The sequence below is a fragment of the Tinamus guttatus genome, unplaced genomic scaffold (assembly GCF_059628265.1).
Source record: "Tinamus guttatus ecotype Peru unplaced genomic scaffold, ASM5962826v1 Tinamus_guttatus_pri_ptg000030l, whole genome shotgun sequence".
In the NCBI taxonomy this organism is placed as follows: Eukaryota; Metazoa; Chordata; class Aves; order Tinamiformes; family Tinamidae; genus Tinamus; species Tinamus guttatus.
The window spans coordinates 3637902-3657819 of record NW_028288564.1 but is presented as its reverse complement, the minus strand read 5'-3'; the positions used below and the strand labels follow the sequence as shown (position 1 = coordinate 3657819).

Below are 19918 nucleotides of genomic sequence, written 5' to 3'. Positions count from 1 at the left end.
AGCAGGATTTTAGCTGTTTTTCATGAAAAAATCTACCAGTCGGAAAACTGAGCTTTGCTATTTCACTGGAAGCCAAAAACTGTTCACTGCAATAGTACTGAAGTAAGTTCGTGCATATTTGTACCTTAGATTTGCCTCTAGCTCTTTTTAATGCCTAAAAAACTTAACATAGACTTGAAGGGTATTTATCACTTTTTTTTTAATTTATTTTGACAAAGGAGTGGGGCTATCTTGCTTATAACTGCCGTACTTTGTAACAACTGCTAAATATATAATGCTGTTTCTACCATTTGTCTGCCTGCATGGGTGTATAACTTGTAAATTATTTAACGTTTTACTCTACCGCTTTGCCTCGTCACATAACTCTAATATGAGGAAGATAAAATTCTAGTAAATTATTCATTCACTGGGAAATTGAAACAATCAATATAAATCAGTGAGCAAAAATTGTTTCCTTTTTCTCTGCGGAGATCAGAGCAGTGAACACAGCTGGATGACAGCAAGGGATCTAAATGGGCAAGGTGATTACAGAATAACTTAGATTGGAAGTGGCCTCTGGAGGTCATCCAGTCCAACTGCCTGCCTGCTCAAAGCACACTGAATTATCAGGTTACTCAGGGACTGGTCCAGGTGAGCCCTGAATATCTCCAGATGCCCCAGGATTTTCCACAAATGCCTCCTCTGTCCTGTGCGTTGTGGGCAGGGCACAGGGAACCTGCTCCTGCTGCTTGCTGGAGTTTGGTGGTGCCCTGTAGTCAAAAAGATTTTCCTTCTGGCTAAAACTCTTGCAGCTGAATGCAGAGGTGAGCTAAGGTCTTTATGGCAGGGCTTAACTCTAGAGCAAAATATGCTGCTCACTCTGACTATGAATTGAACAGATCAAAACACACTGACTTTATGGAGTCTGGATACATAAAATAATCTGACTTCTGTTTATTTTCAGAGCAGCTCATTTTTTTTTCTCTTCATTATTTACTGCTTTATTTTGCCATACCAATATGTAATACATATAGTAGTAGGTTTCTACGAGAAAGTAGTAGGTAGTAGGTTCTGTATGTAGGTTTAGAACTAGACTAGTTTTAAATATTTGAAGAATAGGATTGAATAGTGCTATAAATTTCTGTGAGAGGAAGGAAGTCCAGACATGTAGCTGCAAAGTGGAGTCCAACACTTGTGAAGTTTGATGCAGAAAAGCCTGCAAAGTACAATTCACGGTTCAAGAAAGATTTAGACAAATTATAACTAAATGTGTATCTGCAGAGTTTCTCCACTCAGTAAAAAACTGCTTCCTGACACAACTTTGATTTGATTTGGATTTATTTGAATTAGAGAGCAGCTGCGAAGTTCTAAAATGTTTGATTACAGTGAATTGCAGCATCTGTGTCTTTTCCTTTTCACTTTTTTACCTGCTTCTGTCCCCCAGGGAATCCCATATGTTTTTCTGGGTATGGGGAAGGTCAATATCTGTGATGCTTTCCAGATGTGCAGTCTCTATTTAAGGTTACAAAATAAAAAGTAATCTTGTACAGTACTCTGCGTTACTAATAGAGGAGCCTGGTATCATAGAATCATAGAATCTCAGAATGCTTAAGGGTGGAAGGGACCTCTAGAGGTCATCTAGCCAACCCCCCTGCATACGCAGGGTCAGGCAGAGCACGTGGCACAGGACTGCATCGAAGTGGGTTTTGAAGATCTCCAGAGAAGGAGACTCCACAACCTCTCCGGGCAACCTGTTCCAGTGCTCTGTCACCCTCCCTGTCAAGAAATTTTTCCTTAAGTTCCTGTGAAGCTTTTGATGATTTAGTTTGTGACCATTACCTCTAGTTCTGTCAGTGGCCACCACTGAAAAGAGGCCAGCACCATCCTCCTCACTGCCTCCCTTGAGGTACTTCTAGACACTGATTAGATCCCCTCTCAGCCTTCTCTTCTCCAGGGTGAACAGGCCCAGCTCTCTCAGTCTTTCCTCCTAGGGCAGATGTTCCAGGCCCCTCATCATCCTTGTGGCCCTGTGCTGGACTCTCTCCAGCAGCTCCACATCCCTCTTGTACTCTGGAGCCCAGAAATGGACACAATACTCCAGATGTGGCCTCACCAGGGCTGAGTAGAGGGGCAGGATCACCTCCCTCGACCTGCTGGAGACGCTCTTCTTAATGCACCCCAGGATCCCATTGGCCTTCTTGGCCACGAGGGCACACTGCTGCCTCATGGTCAACTTGTCGTCCACCATGATGCCAGAGCTCTTCTCTGCAGAGCTGCTCTCCAGAAGGTCAGTCCCCAGCCTGTACTGGTATCTGGGGTTATTCCTCTCCCAGTGCAGGATCTTGCACTTGGCCTTGTTGAATTTCAAGAGGTTTTTCACCGCCCAGTTGTCCAGTCTGTCCAGGTCACTCTGGATGGCAGCGCAGCCCTCTGGGGTATCGGCTACTTCTCCCAGTTTGGTATCATCAGCAAACTTGCTGAGGGAGCACTCTGTGCCTTCATCCAGGTCACTAATGAATAAATTGAACAGGACTGCATCAAGGACTGACCCCTGGGGGACCCCACTAGCTACAGGCCTCCAACTAGACTCTGCACCGCTGATCACCACCCTCTGAGCTCTGCCATCCAGCCAGTTCCTAATCCACCTCACTGTGCACTCATCTATCCCACACTTCCGGAGCTTGCCCAGGAGGATGTTGTGAGGGACGGTGTCAAAAGCCTTGGTGAAGTCGAGATAGACGACATCCACTGCTCTCCCCTCATCTATCCAGCCAGTCATTCCATCATAGAAGGCTATCAGGTTAGTCAAGCAAGATTTCCCGTTGGTGAATCCATGCTGACTACTCTTGAGCACCTTCTTGTCCTCCATGTGCCCGGAGACAACGGCCAGTATGAGTCGTTCCATCACTTTTCCGGGGACGGAGGTGAGGCTGACTGGCCTGTAGTTGCCTGGGTCCTCCTTCTTGCCTTTTTTGAAGACTGGTGTGATGTTGGCCTTCTTCCAGTCCTCCAGCACCTCCCCCGTTCTCCAGGATCTTTCAAAGATGATGGAGAGCGGCTTAGCTATGACACCTGCCAGCTCACGCAGAACTTGGGGGTGCATCCCATCAGGGCCCATGGATTTGTGGGTATCAAGTTTCCTTAGGCGCTCTCTGACCCATTTATGTCTCTCTACACATGACAAATTTGAGCTCATATGACCAAGTCACACAATTCAAAAGAACCAGTTTTTGACACAGGCTTCATCTCTGATTTGGGTGTTCCATTGCTGACTGTTAATGTCAGGTGCTGCTAACTGTTGTCGGTCGGATAGATCAAACAATGGAGTTTCAAGGGCAAAGCGATTTTTCGATGCAGGGGGATGGTGCAGCGACTAAAATACAAGGAACAGTAGATCAGGCATGAGAGATGGAGTCGGGGGAGCAGGATGAAAATCATCAACTGGAAGAAATGCTGACTTTCTGGAGCAGATCACTGTTGTCAAAGATCTCAGTGCTTCATCTTGGAGATCAAGTCCCCAGCATCAGTCTTCTAATGTGAACATTCTTGCTGCCTCCTTGTGAATAGTTACATTTTTGTTTTCATCACCTTTCTCAGATAAATCAGGATCTATCAATCAAATCAACTGATGATGAAAAATGAGAAAATGGAGCAATGATTTTAACCGTGACTTTTTTCAGAAACACGTCTTTGATATAATGTCTCTGTAATTTCTTTTTGTCTGTGACCAGATAGAGACTGCTGACTCAGTACTGCCTTTAACCCACAACCGAGAAGCATCATTTAGATTGCTTGAAAAAAAAAAACCTCTAAATGCAAATATGGCAAGATCAAAATTTAGAAGGGAGAGAGAGGCTCTTGACTGGAGTGGGCCTTTGATGTACAGCTCTGCAGGTATGGGAGTCCACATTTGTAGGCTTTACATCAAAGAATATGCAGGAAGACATTTTGTGTTCAGATGTAAGCTGTATTTTTGGCCGTCTTTACTTTTTCTTTCTCTGTAATTTTTGTGCTTCCTCACAATGTTATTTCCCTCAGTCTTTTCATGTGATGAGAATATGTCAAGAAGAACCATTGCTTCATCACTACCTACTTCTGCTTAAGGTATTTCACAGAATGCTTAAGGTTGGAAGGGACCTTTAGAGATCATCTAGTCCAACCCCCCTGCTCTAGCAGGGACACCTAGAGCACATGGCACAGGGTCACATCCAAGTGGGTCTGGAAGATCTCCAGAGAAGGAGACTCCACAACCTCTCTGGGCAGCTTGTTCCAGAATTTTAATAGCAAAATCTTATTTAACAAAATAGACTTCAAAAGCCTATTCTCAACAATAGGCTTTGATGAAATATTGCATTTGGAGAGTGTAACTCCAATGATGCCCTTCCCCATTGTGCTTTTACTTGGGTGCTAAGTGTGCAGTGATATAACCATAAATAGTTATCAACAGTACTATTTTATTAAATCATGTGGAGACTCTTCTGAAGAATTCAAAAGATACCAGCACAGACTGCATGAAAGAAAAAAACACTCTGGGTTTTAGGAAATAAGCATTAAGCAATATGTCCAACCTGGAAATCAACTGGCATTTGTAATGTGACTACCTTAGCACATGGCACATTTTAAGCCAGCATTATTGGCTCCTTTAACCAGAAGCCACATTGTCTGCCCTTCCTGATTATCCTCCATAGTATTTCCATTCCCCTCTGCTGTGCAAGGCCAACACAAAGCAAGCAGTAGGAAGAAGGCACTGGAAGCAGGAACTCTCCCTTTGGCAGCAGTATGGAGCTGGGGCAGACAACGTGCCTATGTGCCCAGGGCTGTATTCAGTGTTAGCGCCAGCTGATAACGTGCTATAGATACGCACGCTTCTCATTCTTTCAAAGCATTACAGCCACAGTAAGTGTCTCACAGCATTCATTTTATGTTTTCAGAAGGAAATAGTTGATTCTTAGTTGTCAAAGAGCTTTTCATCTTTAAACGTAAACACAGATTTGTCCTAATCATTGGCAGTTCCAGTTGGTCTAAAATCTCTTGATCTTTGTCTTACTGTGGGTTCAGATCTGCTTACTTGAATGTCTTTATTTATGGTTGTGTAATTAAAATATGTCTATCAGAGCTGATTAGCTGATAGGCAAAGTGAGGCAAAGCAACTCTGAGCAGTAGCTTAGACTAAAACTTTGCCTGGTTAGTAAACTGGCCATTCGCCCACTGATAACTCCCTTCTTCCCAGTTCAATTAAATGTGGATCTGCATATGGGGAAAATCTCATTCTGCTACAGGCCTAGTGATAGTCCAAATCAGCAGTTCATGAATTCTTTGTGTTCTTTAATATTATGAAAATCTCATTCTTTCTCCAAACATTTAAATGTTTTATAGCATTTTCTTGAAAGTTGCAGTGGAGAACCTACTGTGCTGCCTATTAAAAGCAGCCTGAGAAAAATCTTTTGAGGTTCTTTGAGGGTTTTTTTATAGCATTTCTGGAAGGTCTCCAAAGGTGTTACTTAATGCTGCATACCAGCTTTGTGATGTATTAATAGCAGCATTTCTTTTGTGCAGAGTGGATTACTGCCATGTAAATTTATAATCAGTATTACAGTGTAGGCAGAAGAATTTCAAAACAGCTACTCAGCTGATAATTCTTGCACTTCATTCATACACCATTCAAGAAGAGACTAAAGGGGAAAGATTGTGCAGTGTGGCAAAGGATTTAAGTCTGACAGGGGAGAGATGAGAACCAAGCACAGGATCACTTGGGCCTGAAATGCATGGGAATGGAGAACACTTTTCTGCAGAAAGAACTACATGAGGAAAGGCAGAGGCACAGAGGGTGCTTCTGGCCTGTGATGACTGCCTTCTGGAAAAGATCTTCTGAACTTCACCCATCTAAACATAGGTTTTGCAGTGTCCTGAATCTCAACAAAATCTTTTCTGAACAGCTGAGGAGCATGTTCCCAAGTGGATTAAGAAGGTGATCTGTCTCCTTTAAAGAAATGAAGGAAGAGCAAGTTTCATTAGTGAGTTGATCACTGATCTCAAATGTGACAGATCAGGCCGGGGAGAGAAGCAGTAGTGACCATACTGTAAAGTTTTACAAACCCCTCTTTTCCCTCCCTTAATACTTCTGCAAAAATCAATCACTTTGGTGAGGAAACACTCTGTACCTGCTGTATATAGTTGTTAAAGAATACCAAAAGGCATCTTTTGTCTTCGATAAAAGGTACTGAATGCAGACCTGAAACAGTTTGGCTAGCCCAGAATGAGCCTATATCAAGGACAGGACAGAAGTAGGTCTCGAGACTTAATCTGAAGGAGTTCCAGTTCCTCATCTGTCTTCAGTTCTGTGTGAAATGTAGGTCTCTGGCAAAAGTGCTCAATCCTGACCTGTACTTTTATTTGCTGGGTCATTCTACCAACCTGAATTGAAGTAAATCAGTGAACTGGGGAGAGCCGCAACAGTTTGATTACTTCTAATGTCACGGTACTCTTTACCTGCAGCCCTGGATTGGTGCTAGATGCTAATCAGGCTTTTCCAGTGTTTTGACCTGAATTGCACCAGAACCACTAGAGTTTTCACGCTGTTCCACAGAACTTGCTTTGAAGTTTTGAAATTGTTCACAAGTTGCTTTCAAGAGTTACTGCATTAAAAGCCAAACATGAAATGCTATCTAGCTAAATGGTACAAATGCTTGGCACCAGTCTCTTCTAGTTATTTGAATGATCCATTGTGATTTTCTGAATGTTCTATTCCTAGTGGTAGAATAGCTTGTTGTTTTTGAGGCAGGGGTCAAACTTACTTCTAAACCCCAGGAAATGCAGGCATGGAATACAAATTTTTTTAAAAAAAAGAACTTAAAAACTTTAAAAACTTAAAGGGTTATATTAGGCTTTAAGACTTTTTAATTTATTGTTACAAATAACACTTCCAGGATATCAAAACCTTAAATTTACATTATGTGATCTTTTTTTGTTTCTTGTTTAAATTTTAAAATTATCTGTATTGATTTCAGGATTTACTTAAATAATGATCGTTAGCTTTTTTTGAGAGAGAGGAGATTGTCAGCTGTGGTGCAACAACGTAATGTCCAGGTATAAATAGCATACAAGCATTTATCTCAGTCCTGATCTACTTATATTCATCTGTGCTGATGCTTATTACAATCATGGTTTGTCTCTGAGCAGACACGTTCATTTAGGATTAAGCTTGGACAACTAACCTAATTCTCTTTTTTAACTTAATTCAGGGTTTGTGTGTCTATTTATCATGAGATACATAATTCTTTTACCTTCTAATATTTAATAACTTAATATCAATGTATTTTGAAAACGTATCTGTCATCCATATATTATGTTTTTGGGACATACTGAGTTTGTTTGGAATAGCTGTCAGATTTGCCTTTATATACTTCCCTTAATACCAATTTCTGAGTTTCATACTCTATCACAGTCTCTCTGTATATGGGACTGTTTTTTTTTAAAATGTAATTTCAGTTCACAGGGAATATAGATTATATTATGGAAATTCTTTTAAAACTTTTTCTTAGAGGGAAAGTTCTGATAGAGAATCCTAAAAAAACAAGTATAAGCACACCTATCAAATTCCAACAAGTACAAAAACAGTCTGGGTGAAAGGTGTACATACACTTTATATTGATCTCATCCACTTTAACAAGAGAATGATTAATTCTTGCTTTGTGTTACAGTCTGCCTGACATCTTGGAACAATGAGACAGTTTTCAGGTTTTCAGACAGGTTTTGTCTCATTGTCTTCACTCTGCAAGAGCTCCGCAGAATCAGCAAGTGAATACAGATGTAAATCAGCGTGGCTGCTTTTAGCATCAATGTGCAAAACTGTAACTGCAATCAAAAACAGACCTGGAAGCAAAGCATGAGAAAAATAAGACCTGTTTCATTGCCATGATTTTGTTAACTCCATCAAACTGTTCATAGTTACTAAAAGACCTTCCTCTATGTTACCCATTGAATGCTACCATTTCTGTGACATGAAAGAGATTCATTCTAGTTGGTTTTGCCAATTAATGCTCAAAGAATATGACCATGTTTAAACTGCTAGTTTGCTGATGCAGTACAGAGCGCAGAAAAAAATCCTTTTGGTAGGAGCTTTTGTTACAGTAATCCCAACAGCAAGGGAAAATACTCAGATTATTTTCCTGGTGATAGAGGCTGTTTGGAAAAACTGCATTACACCATCTGTTTCCTTCTGATTGCGCATGGCCAGAGTCGTCGTTGTGATTAATTTCTTTGCTTCTAGGCACAAATTTGAGTGCTTAAAAGCAGATTAAAAGCTAGTTTTACGGACAGGGATGTAGCTAATAGCTAGCTTTCAGCAGGATTATGTGTACTTAACAACCTTACAACTCAAGTCATCAATTTCGTGCATGCATTAGACGCATGGAGAAGGCAAGGAGAAAGTCTTTTTGCTTCAGTGTAATAACCCCTTGCATTAACTGTTGGTTAGATTTCAACCATGTGCCATTAGGGTCACTGCACCAGAGTCACTTTTGTGGCTGGTAGCTCAGCTGCAGAAAGAAAACTTGTAGCTTCATTTATGTTGCTCTGAGTTGCCAGACCGGTGCCTTTTGTCACGAGGCTGATGTGCCCCGACAGCCCTGAGTGCAGGAGGCAGCGAGGTGGGATGGTGCACGTGGCTGGCAAGCGGCCGCGAGCGTTTCCTGGTCACGTTCGCTGCCACCACCCAGACCGTGAGCCGCGCGGAGCAAGTTGCACTCTTGTCTCTGCGGATGTTGCTGTTTCTGAACCACTTCTTTGTGTCCCTGAGTGGTGAGCAGCTGAAGAAAACGTGCAATTTTGTCAAATATTGATGTTATGGTTTCACTGGCTTATTTCAATTCCATCCCCTTTTGTTTGAACACTAAATATACAGTACAGGGGAAGTGTGCATCATGGTGGGTTTCCACCAAGCTATCATCTTCCTTCCTTTTTCCTTTATTACTTAAAGAAGCTTCATAGGCCTTTGATCCAGGTTTAGTAGCACAGCTGTATTATGTAGTGGTCTGTATGTTTATTATAATGAATCTAGAAGACAAGTGATATTTGCACAAAATGTGCAAATTTGCACAAAATGTGTCACTTCTGGTTTATTTTTATGTCTTTTCTGGAGCAGTGCATTTTAAGGTGGTCACATTAGCCTGTGATAAAATTTTAGCAACTTCAGGATAAAACTCTCACGGTTGTGTTCTGTTAGCAAGGTAAATCCGAGCTAATATATTGTAGGAAGTTATTTGTTTCCATGTGACTTCAGTAAAGGTTGACAGCTCTAATTTAGTTGGATCATCATATTTCAGAACTTGTCTTCTTTTTGATGCAGGTAATGGTATATATTGGGGTTATGGTAGATCTGTAGCCATCCAGGACATAGTTAAACAGAAAGGAGAGGAAAATGATGACTGCCAAGTAAAGCAGCATTATCAGTTTCCTCTCTCTCCTGCACTGAAAGAGACAGGGGGAGCAGACAGCGCAGAGTTTCCTGATATGTTTTAAGAAAGCCTGGGATTCATTTCCCCTCCCTTCCTTCCTATTAGTTGTTTGTTAACTCCCAGGAAGCTTCAAATCTTTCAGTTTGCATATTCTGGAAGCTTACTTTGCCTTTGAAGGGGCTCAGTTCTCTTCATGCAAAGTTAGGGAGAGGAAGGAGGATAGATGATACAACTCTGCTTTACAGTAGATTAACAGAAGGGCAGTTTTTAATAGACAGCACTGTAGTGGCACCAGTAATTTCTTTTAATCTGCTGGTATGAGCATAGCACTGGCTCCTGTGGAGTGCAGGATACTTCAAACACAGAAATAGGAAATGCAGCAAGTGTCAGAATTAGGTTTCTGTCTGTTCGAGTGCTGATTTATTAGCTTATGAGAAAGACCTTCAACCGCCCTTCTTCAGTGAAAACCTAGGATGTCTCTTTGCAACTACTGAACATCTCATATAAATGAGAAGGATGTAAAGACCAAGCCAATAGAAGAAAACACCTGGAGTGAAGAACAACCGTGGGACACTGTATCTGGTTGATCTGAACTAACAAGCTGGATTTTTTTTTTTCCTGTGAAAACAGCATAGGGTTGTTTCAGACGGATACAGTTCTTTTGGATGAAACATTGAAAAATGCAATTTTATGCCTATATTGAAGATTTCATTTGCTAGTCTTACCTACCTGTGTGAGAAGTTAACCCTTCTTTATTTGTACAACACACACCGGAGACAAGACAGACTGCAACATCGTACGTGGTGTCCACACCAGGTCTGGTACCTGCTGTGTGAGGTATACTAGAAAGTGTGAGAATCTTCCAGCTTTGTGTAGAAACTTGCTCTTTCGTGTCTGTTAAGTACAACTGTGGGTTTTTTTTGTTTTTTTCTTTCTAGTAAAACCAGCTATTGCTTTCTAAGGAAAAGCATATACAATATAAATAACTGAACTGCACCTATTTCCAGGCCTTTAAATCTCTCTTTTTTTTTTGGGTAGTGTTTGAATTGATCAAAGAAACTTTGAGTTCCATTGACTTTAAAAAATAAAGCCACAACAATATCTTCCCATACATCAGAAGAGTGTAATTTTGAAGAGCTTTTTTTTTTTTTCCCCTTTGGTGAATAACTTGGTGAAGATACAGGGATACACATCCATGTCTCTACGACGCTTTTTAAGGGAGAGACGTGAAAGTCATTTAAGGATCCTACCAAGAGTCAACCAAATCCTTCATGGTAGAAGGCACTCACGAAATAATCCACGCCAAACATGCTCTGGTGAGGTGACTATATAGGTGATACAATATTGTAGTTCATATCTACAGAGGGTGTTTGCACTTAAGTTTGAGTAGCACATGAGGTGAATATGAACAGTAAATAGTATTGGAGTTACTTATTTGTTTAGCTGTGATGATTCTTGCAGGAACTAGTATTTCCTCTCAAAAAGTATTTTCATGTTGGGATCCAGTACCAGTTACAGTTAAAAAAAAAAAGTTTATGTGTATTATATACTATTCATGGATAGTTATTACTCTCAGTCATTAGTAATTAGAGAAGAAAAGAATTTTATGTGCAAGCAGTGCTGATTTTCCTAGCAGTTCCAAGTGTATGGTAATATCTCATAAATACAGATTCAAATGCTTTATACCAAATTCTCTTCCACAGTCATTTTTAAAAGAACTTCATTAACTGCTCCACTCAAAAAATATAATTAATTGTACTAAAAGAATACTTTTTAAAAAGTGTACTGTTAAAAAGTTAAAAAAAGTTAAAAGTTAACTGTACTAACAAAATTAGGAAGCTCTGCTCTCTGAGTGAATGTACTAAATTTAAGACTAACCACCACCTATTCAACCCTTGCTTCACACAGCATGTAGTATAACAATATGTTAATGTTACTCAAAATGATCTTTGTGTTTAGTAAAGCAACATTTTCTTGGAGTTTTTCACTAAAATAGATTAACCTTGACTGGCTAACAGAAGTTGAAGCAGATTTTTTGCTAATTAATTAATTAATACTTTCTTACAATGACCTAGTGTGGTTAGAAAGAAATAAAAAGAACGTTTTGTTAGTTTATTTTTATATTACCTGGGTAAATATGGTAAACATAACATAAACATAACATAAATATAAACATATGGTAATGCATTTCTGGTGGTTCTTTTTGCTCACATTTTGTTTCATGCTGTCCCCAAGGAATCTCCTGTCATTTCTTTTGTTTGATATGAAGATTATAGCTTTCCTTTCTTCATTGTTTCTTGATAACTTCAGAAATGCAAAGATCTCTCCTTTTCTGACTTCTCAGTTCTGGGCATTGTTGAAGCCAGGGTTTTGTGCCTTTAGGGATGTTAGTTAATAAATTACCAAAATTTAACGAGTAACTCCACTCAACTTAGACACAAGTTATGATGTTATTTGCTAATAATCACAGTAAAGATAAATTGTGTTTTAGGCACATGAGATGCAGTTTTACAAAATAAAACAAAGCCTCCTCAAATTTCAGTCTTATTTGGGATTCAATCATTGCTTCCTAGTAATCACATAGTAATTGTTTGTGTAGCCATAAAAGCTGCCATTTGTATATGTGTGCATATACATCTATATATATACATATACATATATATATTTAACATTTATGCAATTCTGCATTTTGAGTACCTGCTGGGCATTCATGAATGAAATGGGACTAATTTCAAGTGTAGGCAAAGCCTTGGTTGCATGGGAGAAAAATTCAAATAAATTGAACACATTCTAATGTACTTAATTTTCCTTCGTAGCCTAATTTCCTTCAGAGTCTAGTCTTTTACATAAATCTTGAAACACTATATAACCAACTCTTATTTACAGGTTCCTTTTGCTACATGTATGGGTATGTATGGTCAAAAAAATTACATGTTTCTCTTGGGAACTGTCTCTTTTCTCTCCCGCCCAACCCTATTATTATTCCGGAACTCCATTAGATTGTGCTGCTTTCTTTTTGAAGTCTTCAAGTAAGCAAAAATGCAGTTTCCTTTCCTTCCTGTTACCCATTTTATGTTGACAGTAGGAAAGCAATTATATGGTTCTACTTTTAACCTTATATATCCAGTGAGAATTATTCCATTGTTTTTGGTCAAAGACCCTTTGAGGACTTTTGCACTGGTAAGAGTTTTCCCACCTTTTTGGTGGCAGCCTTCAATTAGCATTCAAAGTTTCAGACAAAAAGCTGTGCAGTATCTAGATCAAGGTTTTAGATTATGTAACATGAAAGACAGTGCAGCCTAGGAACATTTCTATCTTTTAGCTGCACTAGGTAAAATTAAAGTTTTGGCAAGCCTTTGTTTATAAAGTAAATTTTCTTGTGATTCTGTGAATCCCATGATGTAGAAATCCCTTTTTATCCCATGACAAAATTTAGCCACCCAATCCTGTTGTCCCCAAATCCCCCAAAGATTTGCTCTCATTTCTTTAGCATCTTTGAAAGTTGCTGAGAGCAGTTTTGGTCACTGTCACTTCAGTCTTTCCCCGCACATTAAAAAAGAACTATAGAAATCTTTATGTGAATAATGAATGTCCTAGTTCATGCATTTGATTTTGCATTATCTTAAAAAATATATATATATATATATACACACACACACTAATAAGGGAAGCTGTACTGGCTCCCAGAGCCTGTATGCTTCATCAAATCTGTCAGTTTTTTCTCATTCTAATAAAGAAGAGAATATTTGCTTATATGTTACAGACAGGTGGGTTAGTCCTCTTTGGCTTGATTGTCCTTCCTCTGTCCTCTACAAGCAGGAAACTGCAGCCGCCCATTCGCCAGGAGTGGCCACGTTGCCTTTATCCCTTTGCACTGGCCGGGCCCTTGCTGTGTATTTCACTTTATATTTGCTCTTTGGAACATAAAGATTGGGAAGGGCTCCTCCATGGGTCCTCTCACAGGGGGCAGGTAGCCTGGCCTGCCCTCAGACAGAGGGGACTCGTGTTTTCCACCTGGAGCTTCTCCATCACCGGCAGTTCCACGTGATGCTGCGTCTCTGGCTGTAGGCAGATGGGGTGGCAGTTAACAGAGTTTGTGGAAGGGTTCATCCCTGGAAACAAGTGGCTTTACAGTCTTCTCTGAGGAAACTTGTTTCCCATCAGTGGAGGAAGCTTTCCCAGGCCTGCAATGGCCTCTTGTCATGAGCTTCCTGGAGTGGGACTAAGAGCAGAGCATCCTTTGAGATTCTCCTCTTTTTTCTCTTTCTCTAAGATTGAATCATGATCTGTAAAACTTTCTGAAGTGGAAACATCCCTCTTCAGTCTGTGCGGTGGTTAGCAGGGACTGAGTATCTGTGGATATAGCTTGTAATCCACATCTTTCACACTGGAATCAGGTTGATGAAGATGAATACTAGATACTTTTAGGATCTGAATATTCATGTAAAAACCTGCTCTTCAGGCAGGTAGTGATGAAGTGACAATCTATATCCTGGGGTCCTTCCGATCTAAACGAGTACATTCTCTGACAACCTTGTCAGGCAGCACTGTAACATGGATTTCTTATACATTTGCTGGAGTGAAAGAGTCTGTCAAAGCCAGGTTAATCCATAGCCTGGGCAGTCCACCACAGGAGATGAAGAGAAGCCTAGAAGAAGCACACTCGGATATCTGAGGGGATAGAGATGTGGTGCATCTTTTCCTGGCGTTGTATGAGTATTCATGCTTGTTATTGGGCTTTCCTGTGTGAGAAGAGTGTGCAGCTTACAACTCAAAAACAAAATGGATGGATGAAGGAAATGCCAAGACTGAACAGATGTCAGAGTGAATATATGAGCACAGCAAGGGCAGACATACCTGTGTCCCTGAAGGTTTCAGCATAAGCAAAGTCTGCTTGGAACCTGAGTAAACGCTAACAATTCTGGACAGTGTTAAAGTCTTTGCCACTGCAACTTCTTAACTGTTATTCCCTGTGCTCATTTGGGCTGGGCTTTTAGGACAGTGTTTACTCTTGTCACAGTCATACCTTCATTTGCTAGCTGGATAAACCTGTGTTGAAAACAGACGAACTTGAGATTTGCAGCTTCCGTATTTGAGCCTCCCATTAGCTGCCTGGCTAGAAATACCCTCATGCTGCTTTCTAGAAGAAAAGCTGGAGAAGAGGTGAGAGTGACTCCATAGGAAGGTGGCAAACAGCACTGAGATGTTAACACTAGCAGTGGGCAGTTCAGTGCAGCGCTCCCAGATGAAGAGTGCTTTAAACATCTCAGTGAAAAACAATTTTGCTCAGTCTTGTTGAAGTCTAACGTAAGTGAAGAAGTGGTCAGGGCCTGCACCTATAGCTGACCTATGCTGTATCATACATAGCTGTATCTGCAGTCTATAAACACTCAGGGTGGGACATGAGAGGAGGACGTTATAATTAAAGAGATAATTACAAGAACAGTGTAGTTATTGGAGGCAAATATATTTGTGAAGTCATCTTGTGCCACCTGCTGCACTTATGGAACAAAGTTCAGTTAAAGTGAGAGCTCTCACCATTTCCTAGGCATTTGTTGGAGGCAGAAGAAGGGAAAACTGGAGGATTGTTTTTTCTCTGATGATTTTCACTCATGATGAACTGCAGAAAAATTTCCGTAGCAGAAATGAAGAGCTATTATTTTTTTTCAGAATGGTGTTCGTGGCTGGATTTTGTGGCTCAGGGTAAGTTGACTTAACTTTATAAGAACTCCTTGATCTCGTAAATGTGGACGAACTGTGCAGGCTGCTTAGTCAAGGGGTATTTAAGGTGTGTAACTTGGATTTGTTCTCTAGGAAGCATTTTGAACTAAATCTTTTGTACATGCCAGAAAAAGCATACAGTTCAAGAGACTTACTCCTGAAAATTTTTATAGCTCAGTGACACTTGCAAATATACCACTTGACAAAATGCATGTTGTTTGAGGAGTCTAAATGGTGAATGGTAGTGCTTAGATGCCTTTTTTAATCACCTTTTCCAAAGGAAGAAAAATACTAGATACTTTTAGGATCTGAATATTCATGTAAAAACTTCTATATAATATATATTTTTCATTTCAAAGTCAGTGATAGCAACCCTCGCCAGCACAAAACTTTCTCCCATTTTATAACTGTGAAATGCTAAAATGAAATGATTTATTGGGCTCAGCCCAGTGAGTTAGTACTAGGCACACCAGCACAAACATTGTCCCAGCTGATGTCCTTCAGCATCAGAAGAGTTACCAAGAAGTGTGTCCCTCTGGAGACATTTGTTTCTTCCCTCAGAACTCAATTTCAGAGCAGCCCCATAGGATTTTATAGGGCAATTGCTGATGCTGTTGCATCTTCAGCCTGTGTTTTCAGAAAAAGAGATTGTTATAGTTCAGAGATACCAGTACTGTGACATTAGCAAATACGTTTTTCTTCTTCCACTTTAGTGTCTACACTGATTTAAAACTGTCCTGACCACTGGTGCTTTTTTAAATTCCTACTTAATTGGCGGCACGAGTGTATATGGCAGAGATATTTTACTTCAGTATCTTAGGGCAGAAGCTACCTGCAATTCTTACGGCATGTCTTTTTTTTCTGTATGGAGCACTGGCAACAGTAAGGTATTTACTCTCTGGGCAGAGCCAGACCTGGAGCCATGATGTAATTTTATTTCCTCCCTTTATCTCTTGCTGTTTCTTTAAGATGTTTGCAATCTTATGCTGTTGCAATCCATTTTGCTGTCCTAAGCCAGGTTTAAGAAGGTGGCTTGTATTACTTCCTTTTACTGTGATACATCCAGTGTTGAACAAAACCTCACATGACTGGGAAATTAACCTTAAGGTTAAACTAACCTGAAAAGGTTGAACATACATGGCCTCTTGTTAAAGCAAGCTGAGTTAAAAGGAGACAGCTTCATTTTAAGATTTAGAGTTTTTCCTAATTTAAACTAGATCTTTTCTTTTTCTATTTTGGTATCATTACCTTTTTTTTTTTTTTTTCTTCCAAAGCAGGAAATAAACATCAACACAACTCTTGTATTTAATTTATTATTCAATCATTTAAAAAAAATAAGAAAAAAGTCCAGAAGAGATTGTGATTTGGTTAGTGGTGAATGTAAGGTCACACAGAGCTTTGGTTTTGGGTATGCCATGGAATTTTCCAGAAACTTCTTGGTCAGTGCTTTTTTTCCTAAAATTAGTGGACAAGTACTGACAAGTAGACTGACGGTAGCCTTAGTTTTTGCATTTTCTTACTATTCCTAGGTATTTTTCAGCAGATTTTGATATCGTTGACAACAAGAGTTTGTCAACTTTGCCCACAAGTCTGAGTGAATGACGTGGCTGTTGGATAGTTGAATTCCTTCCTTTTGGAGGGAGGCCAGAGAACAAATGGGGTATTTCTTAGATTCTACAGGAATCTTTTGGAGGAATCTTTTCTGCCTGTTATGCCCTCTCTTCCCTCTCGGGTGAATGTGAGGGTTTTCCAGGTACCCTATAATTAGCATGCAGGCAATCTTAGCCCAATCTTACTATTTTTTTTCTGATTTTCAGCTCTGGGGCAGTTTTAGAAGTTTGGTCAAGTAGAAACCACAAATCAAGCCAGTCCCTGGGGTCGAGTGAGAAGCAGATATTGAAGATGATGGGAATAGTTTATAGTTTTGTTTTACTAAGGAGTTTTGTCCACTTAGCAAAACCTTAAGACCTGGTGGGCCAGTCAGGAAGTTATATTTCTGAATTTTAAGGAATCTTAGATATGAGTGGGTAGTCAAGAATATACTTTAAAAATAGTGACAAATCAGGGGGTTTACTTCATTTTTTACAACAACTGTTACTATTTGTGAATCACACTGGCATAATCTAGTGTGAATGGGACTGCAGTCTAAAAATCTACATTTAGGAGTTCCAGGTGGATGGTTTTAGTGCAGTTACTTTGTTGCATTGTCACAAGTAATTCTTCAAATGAATCTACCTTTTGATTTGCTTCTCTGAGAAATCATTTGAAAAGTCTCTCCAGTGTGTGAGATATATCTTATGTGACTAGATGTCACAGGGCTAGTTGAAGATCTTCTTCACATGTGTCCTTTGGTTAGGGGGTTGGGCTGACTTAGTTCTGCAGCTTTTATCTGAAGGAAAGATGCGGTCTTTCCTCCTTTCTCCTTTTCGGTGAAGTCAGAAACTTTCATGAAACATGAACAACCTGTCTTATGCAGTGAATCTATGCCCCAGAATTACTCTCAATATCAAAGCTTTCCTGATAAAAAATAAGCGTAGTATAGGTGGTGGTCTTTACCTTCTTCCATGTAAGCTTTTCCCTATTAATTGATAATATTTGGAGTGTATTCCTTCTCTGAATCCTTGTGACTCCAGCTATTGAAAATCATGTTCTTTTTCTGCAAGGCAAGTTGTAATAATAATTTTTGCAGATGTTGTCATATGAATTTAAGCTAAAGTTGTATTTTAGGGATAGACTGCTTGAGGAACATTCAAAATGATAAAAAAATATCAAGGCGAGCTTTTAAAATATTTTCCAGTACATTTAGAATAGTTGCTTCAAAGTTGAAAAACAAAATACTCTGATGTCAGTAAAATCATAGCACTTTTAAAATATGTTTTGCTTATAGAAATGCAGTGTGATTTGTTACTTGAATCACATAAAATGTGACAGCCCCTAGATGCATGTGTTGAGTAGTGGTAAAGAGTACTGACTTACTATATCATTAAAAGGTATTCAGTTCGATCACATGAAGCATATATGTAGCTTGCAAAGAAATCTTGTAATGCTTCACACATGAAGCAGTTTGTAGACAAAACAGAGGGCTCTGTGGCTATTACAGAAATAGAATATAGATTTAGTCATCTCTTAGCGCAAGCAGTGAGATAAAACAGGCATTTATCTTATAAACAGCCAGAAGAGAGACTGCATCTCTGTTTTTTTTTTTTTTAATGTGACTGGAATTTGTAAGATTTACATGACAGGAAAAAGGGACTGAAGTTGTTTGCAGTGCTAGGGAGGAGCTCCTTTGGCTCAGGCTCTACACTTGCTATAAAGTAATACTTAAGCTTCATATGAGGCATTGAGGCTCAAAGACACTGGATGGTGTCAAGGAAGTTGACTGCATTAGCTGAAGAGTGAGAACCACAGAGCCCTCACTTGTCACTTTGGGTCCCTAGGTAGCAACACTGCGTGAGTAAAATCTTGACAGTTCCCCCAGATCTCTCTCTGGGCCTGCTCAGAGTTGGCAACCTAAATTGCAGTGCCCTTCTGAACCTGGTAGATCTTCTTATGTTGCATGAGGTAGCCTGGTCTGGTAAGAGTTCTTTGAGCATGAGTAACACACAGCAATAGGCAGGAGTTAAGCACAAAGCTCGACCTCTACTGCCATTTCTATATAAAGTAATAATAATAGAAAAAATTAAAAAGGAGGTTTGAAGGTCCCATGTTTGGTATTATAGCTTAAAACTTAAGAGCTACCATTGTACAAAGCCTATTTCCTTGCCTAAGGAAGAACTTGGGTTCTGGGCCCTGCTGATGGGATTTCTTTCTATACTTAAGTGTCTCTTAAATACAGGTCTAAGCAGGCACAGGACTTCAGCTGTGTTGAAAACATTTCTAATGAACTTTCAGGTTTCAAGGTGTTAGGAGGTTGTTTAGAGTATCGTTCCCTTGGATGCAGGTATCCACTTTCTCACTGACTGTGCTGAAGCCACCTTCTGGCGGTAAATACTGTTGCCTACCAAAACAACTTGAATTTGGCCAGGGGTTTGAGGTTAAAGCTCTTACAGTCACAAGAGATCTGAATTAGCCTTAGTATTCTCCATCTCTGGCATTCTTCAAGTATGAGGTAATTTTAAAAAGAGAAGAGCTATTCCCAAGCTTATCAGATGGGTTTTGAGCCATTCACCCCAACTCCAGGTAACATCGACTTAGTCTTCCTCAGTGTTACTTAGCAACACAGTATGTTTAGGGAGGAACAGAGAGTTGTAAACAGAGTAATAACGACTTTTCCACCTTCGATGGCTTCCTCCTCTCAGCTCAGAAGCCCTATTGTTAGTGTTGGCCGTTACACAAGGGGGATGCTGTGTCCCGGCGCACGCAGCCCTCACTGCCACCGGCCCACACAGGCCGCAGGGCTTCCATGGCAGCTCCCCAACCCTGTCCTGCTGGGATATCACTGTGTCAAAGTCTCCCCCCAAACAATGGGCTGCTCGCTCTGGGATGGTCAGGAATTTTTTAAAACTATTTCCTCCATGTGGCCGTGTTTCTTTTAGAAAGGAAAAAACATGGACTTTGCTTGCTACCTGCAAGCTGTATCAGGAATTCAAATGCAAGGAGGGACATTTTGGAACATAATACCAGTAGCGAGGCAAAATGAGACATAAGAGGAGGCAAAATGGTATAAAAAATAGAAAAATTGAAGAAACATGCCAAAGTCTAGTTCACATTACAGTCTGGTGTACTTCCTGAATGCTAAATTGTGGAACACAACAGAGCTTAGC

General features: G+C 40.0%; 1 protein-coding gene across 4 annotated transcripts in view; it reads left to right on the top strand.

The window, feature by feature from the left end:
- Positions 1-19918, top strand: part of MCF2L (MCF.2 cell line derived transforming sequence like) — a 120459-nt gene that overhangs the window by 17146 nt on the left and 83395 nt on the right. The window contains exon 1 of one of the 4 annotated variants that reach the window (XM_010225330.2): positions 10606-10750. The exons of the other annotated variants lie outside the window; for them this stretch is intronic. Coding sequence (XP_010223632.2) covers positions 10630-10750 — 121 coding nt within the window. The 5' untranslated portion in view covers positions 10606-10629. Of the gene's footprint in view, positions 1-10605; positions 10751-19918 lie in introns of those variants that run through there. 4 annotated transcript variants of the gene reach the window in all.